Source organism: Carica papaya, chromosome 4 (genome assembly GCF_054855325.1).
Source record: "Carica papaya isolate Zhongbai chromosome 4, ASM5485532v1, whole genome shotgun sequence".
Classification (NCBI taxonomy): domain Eukaryota; kingdom Viridiplantae; phylum Streptophyta; class Magnoliopsida; order Brassicales; family Caricaceae; genus Carica; species Carica papaya.
In genome coordinates this window covers 3,904,015-3,916,910 of record NC_142312.1, presented here as the reverse complement: position 1 = coordinate 3,916,910, position 12,896 = coordinate 3,904,015, and the positions used below count along the sequence as shown (strand labels likewise).

The following is a 12,896-nucleotide window of genomic DNA, read 5'->3' as shown; positions in this document are numbered from 1 at the left end:
ATAATATTTAAATACATATAACAGTAGTACAAGCTACTGTTTGTTCTGAACTCACATCCCAAATTTCTTACCTTTGCTAAAAATTTTAAGCTATTATTTTATAGTTTATTTTTTATAATTTAAAAAAAAAATTCGATCAATTCTACTTAATCAAATTTATACGTAAACGATTGTTGATTCATAATATACTCATAAAATAATAATTGTATCTTTATTGATATTTATAAAGTTATAATAATTTTAATTATTAAAATGCAGTGTTGTTGGTAATTAAATAATATAATTTCTATAAAATATTAATCTTGTCTTTATTATCAAATGTTGTTAATAATAAAATTTATAAGGGTTAATTAATTCCTGCATTTATTATTATTATTAGTTTATATAAAATGTGCATGATGTTAAAAATTATTAATATAAAATTAAGAATAAACAAAATTAATTAAATAAAACACAAGAATAAAGTACATGTACGTATATACTAGGTGCTTGGCTGTAGTGTATATTATACTCTCATGCTTCAGTTTGAATGTATTATGAGAAGTGCAAATTATTTATTAGAAAAACATGAAAGTAAATTAGTCTTAATCTCAGTAAATTTATTATATATTTAGATAAAAAACAAGGATTAAATTTTCTTAATTAAAATAATTATAACAGTTTATAAATTTAATCTAATTTTTTTATAAAAAAAAAAAAAAGAAAAGAAAAGACATATAATCATATCATTTTGGACTTTTTTATAAGCAAATTTCGTCAAAAGATTAGTTCATTTGATTTGACTTGATTGGCTGAGATCCCTTTGGCATATATAATATATATATATATATATACATATATGATAACTAAATAGCCCACGAGTATCATTTCTCTAATCTCTATCTTGATAATTATCTTCTTCTTAATTACGTTTTTCTCAATAAACTAAATTATTAATGCATCTTAATTTGTATGTATGTATTAACTTCATTTCTTTTTTAAACAATTGACAGAAATTTGGGTTTTTCTGATTTTTTAGGAAAATTGTTAATGAAGACATAATTTTAATTTTTAAATGCAAATTAATATTATAGTTAATTGTTAGTGGTTTTTGTTGATTTATATATATATATATATATATAGACAAAGAATTCTAAAAATAAAAATAATAATAACCATACATTAATATTCTCTTAAAAAAATTTAAAAAATCATAGATGAATTTGATATTTGTTTTCTAGAGTAAATTATTGAATATTTAATTTTTAATACTGTTTTTTTTTTATAAAAAAAATGATTTATTTATCTATTTAAAATGCTTAATTTTTTTATTTTTTAACAAAATAAATTGAAATAGTTACATTATATTTATATATTTTAAAAAATATCTTAAGATAATAACTTTAAATAATTAATTAAACTAATAGATTAACAAATTAATACTAATGCTCTTATTATTTTTTTAGTATTATTAATTTAATTAATTAATCAAAGTTAATTTTTTGTTAAAAATGTAAATATATATATATATTAAAAATTAAATTATAATAGTGAAAAATATGTTATGAATTTAATTATAGTAAGAGTAAAATTTCAGAGTCTAATTTAATAATTTATTTATATTTTTATGGTAAATATTGCAAATGATTTTTTATTGAAGTAAATATCCAACTCCACATATCTTTTCACCTGAAAATATCTTGTCCGCCCCGAAAAAAATCTGCATGCAACTATTTTCTAAACCGCCAAACAGACGTAAAACACAAAGACGAATACATTCTCGATTGGTTGAAAATATTTTCTTCTGTATCACGCTAGTAGAAAATGGTCCACTTTCCCATCATTTTCTCTCCTTCCAAACAGAATTTTATTCTTCAGAAAAGCAAAGAGGGAATTGTCATCTCTAATTTTTACCCCGACCGATCGAAGTCACCCTTGCCAAACTAGCCTTCCACCTACCATTCACCATTTTTTACTTTTAACTTTGGTTTTTTTTTTTACACTCCGTAAATTTGTCAATTACTTGTTTTCTTATTTTAAATTTCTTTTAAATTGCAAATACAATAACCTCAACTCGGATTCACGTCAAAAGCATTCACTTTCCTCCCATTTATTTTTAATGCTTCCTCGAAAAACCATGGCCTCAAGTTTCACGAAGCCCTCTACTTTTTGTATGTAGATATATACACACGCCTACAGACATACACATATATTCGTGTGAGAGTGTGCATGTGTATATAATATATATATACACACACACACACACTATTACTAGAGGAATAACCACTGAAAATTGTATAAGAAGAAGCCAAATGTGTTTAATCCTGCACCGGCATGCTTTAGCCTTTAAACATACAGAGTTCATGATCCGTATACAGTAACATCAAATATGTAGAATCTGGAAAGTGGGTGTTCTACAATCTGGGTTTGATTAATTTTAATTCCTTCACTGTATCGGCCACCCAAGAGTTTCTGGCTCTCGCAGTTAGATGCTCTGTTTTTGTTTTTCTCAGTCTTGGATATATCAATTTTAATGGTGGCTGTAAACTGGACTACAAGTTCAAAATGAAGATAATGGCGGAAATGGCTAAGACTAAAGCATGTTGGAGAAGATAACTTGGGGAGCTTCTTGTTGAATCTCCAATGGCCAAGTTGGCTAACCATGAACTTGCAAATGAAGCAGCCTCTACCGGCTCCGAATCCGACTCGGATTCTGACCCTGAACCTGAACCTGACTCATCAGTGTTGGGAAAGGAATCTCTTGAAGACTTTAAACTGTACAGAAACAGAATAATATCAGTCTTTTTCCCCCTTTTTTTTTTTGTAGAATCAAAGAGACGAAATTGTTGATTTACGCCAAAAAAATTCAGGGACCCAGAGAAATTAGGCAAATTTAAGAAGGACCCAGATGAGAAAATTGATCAAAGAAATGGAATTTTACCTGGGAGAATTGGGGCAAAATGTGATGGTGTAATCAGCACCAGTACATGTAAAAGTGCTTGTTTCGTCATCATAGGCATAGCTGTATGATTTTGGACATGCCGACTTGAAAACCTGCGAGTACATAGACGGCTTACAAGTTGCCGGAGAGTTAAACTCGCCGCTGCAACAGTATTCCGGCTTTCCAAAAGCCTCGCAGGCGCTCCTGCAAACGGCACCGCCCTCTCCCCGGAGCTCAGACGGGCATTTCCTGTTGAGGTCACTGACGCATCCAGTGGTCCCGCAGGTGCCCGAACCACCGCTACCTTCGACTATCATGGGCAGATTGTAGCCGTCGACAAGGCTGACATCGTAGAAGTCTTGTGATCCGGAGCCGAGGGTGAACTCGGCAAGAGTGGCGGGCGGGGTAGCGCCGGCTCCGTTGCACTCCATCTGGCCGGAGCCGCAATCTCCAGTGGCGCATGAGCCGTGGCCGGAGCTATCGAAGTTACAGTTAGTTCGGCCCCAGAAGCGACCTGACCAGCCCGTTGGAGCTTGAAAGGACCGAGAGCTGCCCTTGGCAAGCTGAAAGCCTGTGCTATCTAGCTTCGGGCTACCAGCACTGGATAAAATCCCCGGCCATACCGTAAAGTCACATCTGTTCACGAATGTGAATGTAGCACCATTAACGCCTGCAACCAAAAAACAAACAAACAAATAAATAAACAGAAAAAGGAAAAAAAGAAAAACAGAGTTAGGTGAATTTCGGAAGATATTGCAAAAAATGAGAGAGACCCAGATAAGGAAATTGAAAAAAAAAAGCACACACACAAACACAGAGCTACTGTAAGCATTCTTCACCTTGGAAGACGAAGAGGAGAGTGAAGCTCAGAGCACAAGAATGGGGGAAGGAAGATAACAGAGCCATGAGAATTCCTCTGTTTAGTTTCTCTTATTTGGCAAAAAAATTGACCTTTCAACTTCAATAAACTTACTAATAAATCTTTACCAACTTCAAGTTAGAAATTTATTTCAGACTAATGAATGAAATAACTAGAATTGGTAATGGTGGTAAGTTTCTGGGTGTAACCAAATAAAGAATAAGAAGAAAAAGAATAGTAGAGAAGGCACAGGTTTTTCAGTTGCTGCTATGGCAGAGACCAGACAGAGAGGAAGAATGAAGAAGAAGATGGTGATGAGGATTAATCACCACTGAGAAAATTCCACAAATTTCCCTGCTTAAATTTTGATAATCTCCATATTCTTCCTCTTCTTCCTTAACAAAAAAGAGTGGAGAAAGAAGGATTGGGCAGCAAAGCCTGAGCGGTACTGGAGAATCTTTAATCATTCAACTCCCCATGTCTATTTATAAACAATTATTATTACCTTTGGCATTAAAACGACAACCTTTAACGTCGGTTCGTGTTAAGTTCTTTTGGCTGTTTGGGAAAATTACTTTTAAATTAATTAATTAATTAATAAAAAAAAAGATTAAAGCTTAAAGAAAATAAAATAAATTTCTGATTTTCTGTGGAATTGTTAGCTGGAGTCTTTTTTTTAAGCGATTACGTGGAGCCCAACTATTCGCCAGACCTCTACATTGTCAACAACCGTCCATCATCTTTCATTGGAACAACAAAGAAAAATGTAACTACCTGACAAATTTGACGCCTTGTGGTGGCACAGTACTCCTCCAATCTAATTATAAAAATCATTTTCCTAGAGATTAAAAAAAAAAAAACATTTAAAAATTAAATATATATTTAGACAAAAATTAAACTTTCAGCTTCTAATTTTGTAACTTAATATTTTTTATATTTTATTTGACCACTACCACATAATATTTAATTCAAAAAAACTAGAGATTTAATTTAATAAATAATGTTTAAATTTTGCGAAAAAAAAAAATCTATTTTTTTTATAACAGATGAATTCTCAATTAATTACAATATATTAAAAGTACAACATAATTTTTTTAATTTAAAAAAAAAAGTAGATAAGAGACACGTGACTAATGTGGGCTCCACGTTTCCACCAACGGTTACTGCGGTCTCGTATTCTGTCGGAGCAAAATGCGGTCATCATAATTAGCGAAGTCCAAATGAGTATTCATCAACATAAATAGATAATTATTAATTATAATCTGGATTAATTTTTACGTGTATAATAAATAATCTTACCAAATTAACCGACCGTTAGTCAGCGCCCGAGTCAAACCTGGTCGATTAGTTGACGGCGTTATCTATGATGCCGTAAGCGGGAAGTGGGGTTGGTGAGTCGGCAATTCCATTTTGGCACATGATTAATATTTGCTTGAAAGCAAGAACCAAATCCCATGTACTTCACAATGTCATCAACAAATTAAAATCTTTTTATATTAGCTGTTAAAAATAATTATGGGCATATTTGAATGATTTAAAAATTAATTTAATAAAAATATTAATTTAATTAATTTGATTATTAAATTAAATTCATAAAGTAATAATTATTATTATTATCATTATTATCATTTTATTAATTTAGTTAATTAATTAACATTATTTTTTTAAATATGCAAACGTGATTTAAATTAAAAAACTAAATATTTAAAATAAAAAATATTAAAAATTAAATTATAATTAGCATTAAATTTTTTGGACTAACTTACTAGTTTATTTAAAAATTACACATGTTGGTTACTCATTCGATAAATATAAACTTCTACAAAAATAGAATTATATATGATCTATACATGGTTAAATTTACCATTAGATTCAAATATATATATATTTAATTGAAATAATTTATTTTTTTCTTCTTTTTTTTTTGGTATTTTTGGTCCAATTGATGCAAGATTTATTCTAAATAATGCTATGTTTGTAGCCAATTAATATATTGTCGAGAATATTGCAAACATTTTTCTCACTTGTATTTGCATGCATGCATTTCCTTCCCCTTCTATAAAAATAAAATTGAATAAACACACACACACACACATATACATATATATATATACAAGTAGTCTTGTCAAAAAAGAATAAAATTTACTTTAAAATAAAAGCTAAAGATATATAAAGTGGGTTTTTTTTTTTATAATTTTTTTATTTCATGATTCTCTTGATGCTTCGATCCCTAAAATTACAAAGTCTTTAAAAGAAAGCAATAAGATAGACTACCCTAGAATCAAAGAATATATAAAGCATATTTTATTTATTAACTAAAGACAATTTTCTTTTACTCTTAATATTACAATCAAATTTTCAACCAATCAAGAGCTAACACACATGTTAATCATTGAAATATAATTAAAGTAGCTAATCCACCATTATGTGCTTAAGACGATTAATGCCCTAAAAGACATTCAAATTCAATGCAAAGCAATGCCACTTCTACCAACTTAACACAATAATAAAGGAAATGACAATATATATATATATATATTACATATATTTATAATATTCAGTATTACATCGATCAGTGTATTATGTGTCGGGGTATGTGCATGCATTCATACGAACTCATCAGTTGCTAAAAGACAAGAATATGTACGTGCGCAGCCATAACAGTAAAAGAAATCAAAATGGCAGTTCATAAATTTTTAGTCATTGAGAGGTGTACTGTGTATATATGTAGAGAGAGAGAGAGAGAGAGAGATATGCTCTTCTTTTCAAGTCTAAAGTGAAAGAAAATAAAGAGAGGGGTCAAAGCAACTTTAATCACCAGATTATAAACAAACCAAGAAAGGAAAAGATAGATACATCACCTGTGAGTGGATGCACACATACATACGTAGTTAATTATATAGAAAACAATATAACATGCATTTATATATGAAGACAATATTTTTTGGTGAAGTGAGAAAAATGACTAGTTTCCTAAGCAAAACAAACTTAAACTCACAATTGTATACCATATCTCTGTATAGTCAAACTCAGTCATATATAAATACGCGTGTGTGTGTGTGTGTGTGTCTGTAATTTCTTGCTGGTCTTGTCAAATCCAGTCATATATATATATATATATATATATAGTTGTCTGCGTAGGTAGGCTACAAATATATGGACGTATGTATATGAATTTGCTTGGTCAACACACATCATTTTGCATGAGAAGCTTCAAAAATGTATATTGCGGGGGAACGAAAAGGTAAAAAAAAAAGTTAATAACTTTATAATCTTTTAAAGAAAAGAAATGCAGAGATGCATGGAGGAGATATGGGATGAGCTTGGTGCAACTTCTAAACAAGTTCGTTGGTCTTCGTCTCTCTTGCTTTTCCCACACTGTTTGTATATCAATCGATTCTATCATTTCATCTTTTTTGAAAGTGGGACATAATCTACTCCTCATTTTTCTTTATTTAGCTATTGTTTTTCATTGGATTGTCCATCAATTTTTTTTTTCTTTTTATAACAAGTTGTCAGATTAATTAAATTTTGTATTTTTATTAAAAGATTATATATATACGTCATCTAATTATTTATCACATTACTTCTGATAAATAATCTAATTCAATCTTTCCATTCACACCGTATATTCGTCTTTTGCTTTAATTCTCTTTTAAAAAATTATTTTATATTTTTAGAATTTAGAAAAAAATAATAATAACTGCCCGAGTTGTCCAAAAGCCTATAAAATTCTTGTGTTATTTACCTTAATTAGTACAAAATTATTTATTAAATAATAAAAAAAAGTTTCAATAAATAAGTTATTCGTATTTTTAACTCATGGCAACTATTCTAAATAAAAATATATATATAATTATTATAAAATATTTGTATCAAAAATATAATAAACTCGTTAATACTTATTCTAATTTAGTTACTATATACTTTACTAATATATTAGTGAAATAAGTATTCGATTTTATTAAATCAAATATTATAAACTTGTAACGACTCCGGAAATCCAAAAGGAAATATATAATAATTTAAAAGTGGAAGCGAAATAAAATATTAAGGTTTACACCACTTACACAATAACTTAAAAGTACTAAACAAACATCACGAAATGAATTCTCTGAAAGAAACACGAGAAATGAGAAAAGTAAATGAAAATATAAAGTATCTAACATCTACTCACAATCTTCTTGCGGATCGGCATCGGGAACCAGATCCTCTTCATCTGAAATTCTTAAATAAGGAATGAGTTACACTACCAAAATAAGGACATAACACTATATCACCGGCACAGAAACAAATGTTGATAGAAAATCAAAACTAACCAATGGAACACTAAATTTAGCAAATTCGTTTATCAATCGTAAAATCATTTACAGTTCACTTACCATTGTGGAATTCATGAAAACAACCTATGAAGATAATAACATCATACTGATCATAACTTCATGCACAATAAATAACATAGAACATATCATAAATTCATATTCATTAACAATAACTAAATCTTAACCGTTTTTCATTTCTCCAGCCCAAAAGTATCTATGAGGATTAATAAGGGTGTCACCGCTACACGTGAACCCTTTTCCCTTAACAATCTTAATTATAGAGCTGTCTTCATACCTCATCTGGTATGAGCGTCAAAACATTAAACCTCAATACCCTGTCCGGTATGAGGGTGAAGTGGGCCGTCACCATACCCTATCCGGTATGAGCACCAAATTTCCAAGTCTACATACCCCGTCTGGTATGAGACAACGTTCACAGTAGAGTTCCCTATGAACCCGATACGTCAACCATCTCCTAGGATATCTAGTGAGACTGTCGTATTATCTATTTATTTGATCACACCCCTTTCCTGTTTTTCCTTAGTCTCCGTTACCAAATCAAACATAATCACATAAATAAATGAATATACATCAGGTAATGCAATCATGTCTCAAATCTCAAAATCAAACAGAGATCAAGTAAGACAGTAACACATGCATTTAAACCTCAAAATAGATAAACCAGATATTGTAACGGCCCCAGAAATTAAAATGAAGATGTATGTATTAAAAATTCTAAATGCGGAAGCAAAATAAAAATTTTGATCAACATCTCTTACACAATAACCATAAACATATTTAACGTATGAAAGAATAAGCTAATTAAAAGAAATACACGAAATAAAAAATATAAATAGAACTATAAAATCTTTAGGCGCCTAACTCGCTGTCTTCCTGTTGAACGGGCTCGGGAACCACGTCTTCCTGATCTGAAATGGTTAAGTAAGGAATGAGCTACACTATCTCAGAAAAGACATCACACTATCTCATTACCACAGAAGTAAAGGTTAGTAGAAAACAAAAACGACCAATGGAGTACAATTTATAACAAACTCATTTATTAATGATAAAAATTTTTACTATCCATTTACCTTGGTGAGATTTGTGAAAATATCATATGGAGACAATAACATTATCACCATCATTAAATCATATACACTTTGTAACATAACACATGTTATACTTTTGCACATCAATAATCAGACAACAAATTCTCTATTTTACCAGCCCACTAGTATCTATGGGGATCCATAGGGGGTCTCCGCTACACGTGAACCATTAACATTAATAATCTGATTCCAGGGCCATCCCCATACCCCATCCGGTATGGGCGCCAAAACTATGAACCTCAATACCCCGTCCGGTATGAGGGTGAAACGGGCGGTCCCCATACCCCGTCCGGTATGGGTGCCAAAACACATAAGGTCTCTATACCCCGTCCGATATGAGAGACCACGTTGGGGTTCCCTACGGACCCGGTCCGTCCACCATCTCTCAAGATATCTAGTCAGGCTGTTCACATTATCCATTTATCAATTCACATAATCTTTTTCCCATTTTCCTTGGTCTTAATTTTCCAATCATACACAAATACGTAAACCAAATCGCGCACGGACGGCCCAGATTGAATCGTGCACGGATGGCCCAGATTGAATCGCGCACGGATGGCCCAGATGAATCGCGATGAACGAGCCACATTTATTTCTTATTTAATTACGATCGAACGGTCCATATTAAAAACCATGGACGGCCCAGATCCAAAGCATATAGGTATAAATAACCTCATCCGCACCCAAAACCTAACCCTAGCCGCCAGAACTCCTCGCCGAAAAAGACAACCCAGCCACCGTGGAGCCAACCGCCGCCACCCGCCACCACACCGGAACCTTTTCCGACCGCCAAAAGAGGTAAAAAAAAAATTTCTTACACGAAATTCAATTTTAAACCCACCCATTACCAAATCGGAGTGAAAGAACCGGCCAATTGGCCGAAAAATGCCACCGTGAGAAATTTCACAAATCGCCTCCGATGAGGCCATTCTCGATTCTCGTTTCACGTAATTTTTCCACCGTTGTGATCACCGTTTCTTTCTCTACAGATTGACCGGAGTAAAACACACAACCGCAACATGAGCCGAATGAGCTGCTGCACCGGAGAGCCCCACCACCAGTGAGTTTCGATTTTCTACGTTTTTTCGGCTAACCGATGCCTCTAAGTGTGTTTTCTCATAAGAACTTATGCAAATTTGGCTAAATTCGGCTGAAAACGACCGAAAACAGCCAACCCGAGGCGGATGACCGCCGCAAGTCGCGACACTGTTGTCGAAGCACGGCAGAGCCGCTATTCTAGATTTTTAAAATTGGCTAAGTAGGCCCAGTGACTAATTTTTAGGTTATTTGGGACATTTGTAGGTACCGTAAGCGCGTTTCAGTTCCCAAAGAAAAATTTAGGGAACCCAGGGACCGCTCGTATGCGTAGTAAACCGTTTAGCTTTTCGGCATCAAATCAAGTAAGGACCTTTCACCCTATTTTCTATCATGGAATTGAAGTTTCAATAAATAATAATACGGTACTTTGTACAAATTAAATATATGTGCATAATTAATTTCGGATTGCTAATGGAGCCCGAATCTGACATTGTTCTCTGTTTATTTCTGTTGATTGATTTTACAATCTAAAAGTATGATGGTTTCTGGTTTGTCTATTTTATAGTTTAAATGCATGTATTATTATCTTACTTGACCACTGTTTGATTTTGTGATCTAAGATATGATTGCATTACTGGATGCATCTTTATTTATTTATCACGTAATACATTAAATTTGGATGCAAAAACAAGTAAAACAAATGAATGTGATGTACCAGTGTCAATCAAAACATGAGCAATATAGTTACAGATAGTGTACATACTTTGTACTACGTCCAGGTTGGCTTCAGCATCCTACTGGGTGAGATTGTAAGTCCTACCCTGGATAAGAGGTTTGCCCTGATTCTGGTTCCTTGGGCACTCTCTCGCATAATGTTGGATACTACTACATATGTAACATGTGTTGTTGAGGCGGTAGTAGGGCCGGTCCCCATGATCCCTGCCGTAATGCTAACAGATCTTCCCACGTCCTGCCACTAAAGCTTGGGGGGGTCGTTACAGTTGGATTTCCGGGATCGTTATAAAAAATTAATTATAAAAAAAATATAATAAACTCGTTGATACTTATTCTAATTTAGTTACTATAACTTTACTAATATATTAGTGAAATAAGTATTCGATTTTTTTAAATCAAATATTATAAACTGGTCATCGTCTACTCGTAAAATATTCGCTCAATTACAAACTCTAAAATTTCAAATAAAATTAAAATTGATGACATTCAAATAAAATAAAAAAGGGTACCAAACTATTAAAATAGAATAATATTATTGGTTGGTTTCAATAGCTATTGATTATTTCAATTGGTGTTGTTGGTAGGTTTCATTAGCCATTGATTCTTCTAATTATCACCTTTTTTATTCAATAAGAAAAACACCAATGCACTAGCCACTTTCCTTCCCCATTTAAAATTCATTTGTAGTTATAACTTTTATGAATTGATCAATTGGGTATATCATATATATACATACATATATATATATATCTATATCTATATGTAAGAATAAATAAATATATATATATTGTATATGACATGCATGTGGATGTGTGTATGTTTATTTTGACAATATCTTCTTTTTAACTTTTTCTCTATTTCGTCGGTACGAAGATTAATATACAAAATGGCTTTCACTCATCAATCTTGGTTTTTCTTTTTTTTTTTTTTTAAAAAAAAATCCTTTTCTTTTTAATTCCTAATTCTTAATAGTTATTACCATTGCTCAAATATTAACACTGAGAAAGTGCCGGCCAGCTGGTTTTTTTTTTCTTAAAAAGAATGCTAAATATTATTTTAAAAAATATTATTACAACTAAATATATAAAATACGAAACTTTAAAAATTAATTTCATAAAAAAAACATAGTAATAATATACTATTTTTACAATTATTTTTATTAAACACCGAATATTTTTGTACTAAAATCACTTCTGATGAACCCTAAATTTATCATTTCCTAAACATTAGCATTTGAAGATTTTGATACATACCAACAAATATTAATTTTTTAGGAAAAAGAATATGTAAAATATGTCCTGAGCATCTGGATGCCATGATTATTGATCATGGTAAATCCTGGCCACCCGATAATTAAGTGATGATGAGTTAATCAATGTGATTTGACGATAATCATCATCATTAGTAGTAATTTCATGGCACCAATCCGATTTATATGACATATAATTATATTTGCAAGTGGGAGTGGGTGTCCTTCAACTAACAAAAAGTAATAGTTTCGTGTGTATATATATGTGTGTGTGTGTGGGTATATTACTTGGTCATAGAATAAGAATTATATAAATGTTTTTAGTGTGTGTGTGTGTGTGTGTATATATATATTCGCTAAGGAGTTTCAACTTTATTAATACACCTTATCACTTAATGAATTATAAGTTAATAATAAATAATTTATATTATTTAATTTATTAATATGGTAAAAAAAGTTGATTTAATCTTTTTTAATCAAATATGTATGTGTGAGTGTGTGTGTGTGTGTGTGTGTGTGTGTGTGTGTGTGTGTGTGTGTGTGTGTATATATTGTGTGGGATATAAACATTCCACAAAATTTGGCAAAAAAGGAATCATAATTATGAGAATACATATACTAATCTTGTTAATCAATCAATTAATTTTTTATTTTAAGTACATAA

The 12,896-nt window shown here is 31.3% G+C and overlaps 1 protein-coding gene across 1 annotated transcript; it reads right to left on the bottom strand.

The window, feature by feature from the left end:
• Positions 1-2,272: 2,272 nt before the first annotated feature.
• LOC110822201 (thaumatin-like protein 1) lies at positions 2,273-4,248 on the bottom strand. Its single transcript, XM_022052224.2, has 3 exons — positions 3,760-4,248; positions 2,921-3,590; positions 2,273-2,754 (listed from the first exon to the last, which is right to left on the bottom strand). Exons 1-3 carry the CDS (start codon positions 3,824-3,826, stop codon positions 2,532-2,534), a joined length of 960 nt encoding a protein of 319 aa, XP_021907916.1. The 5' UTR covers positions 3,827-4,248; the 3' UTR covers positions 2,273-2,531.
• Positions 4,249-12,896: the final 8,648 nt, after the last annotated feature.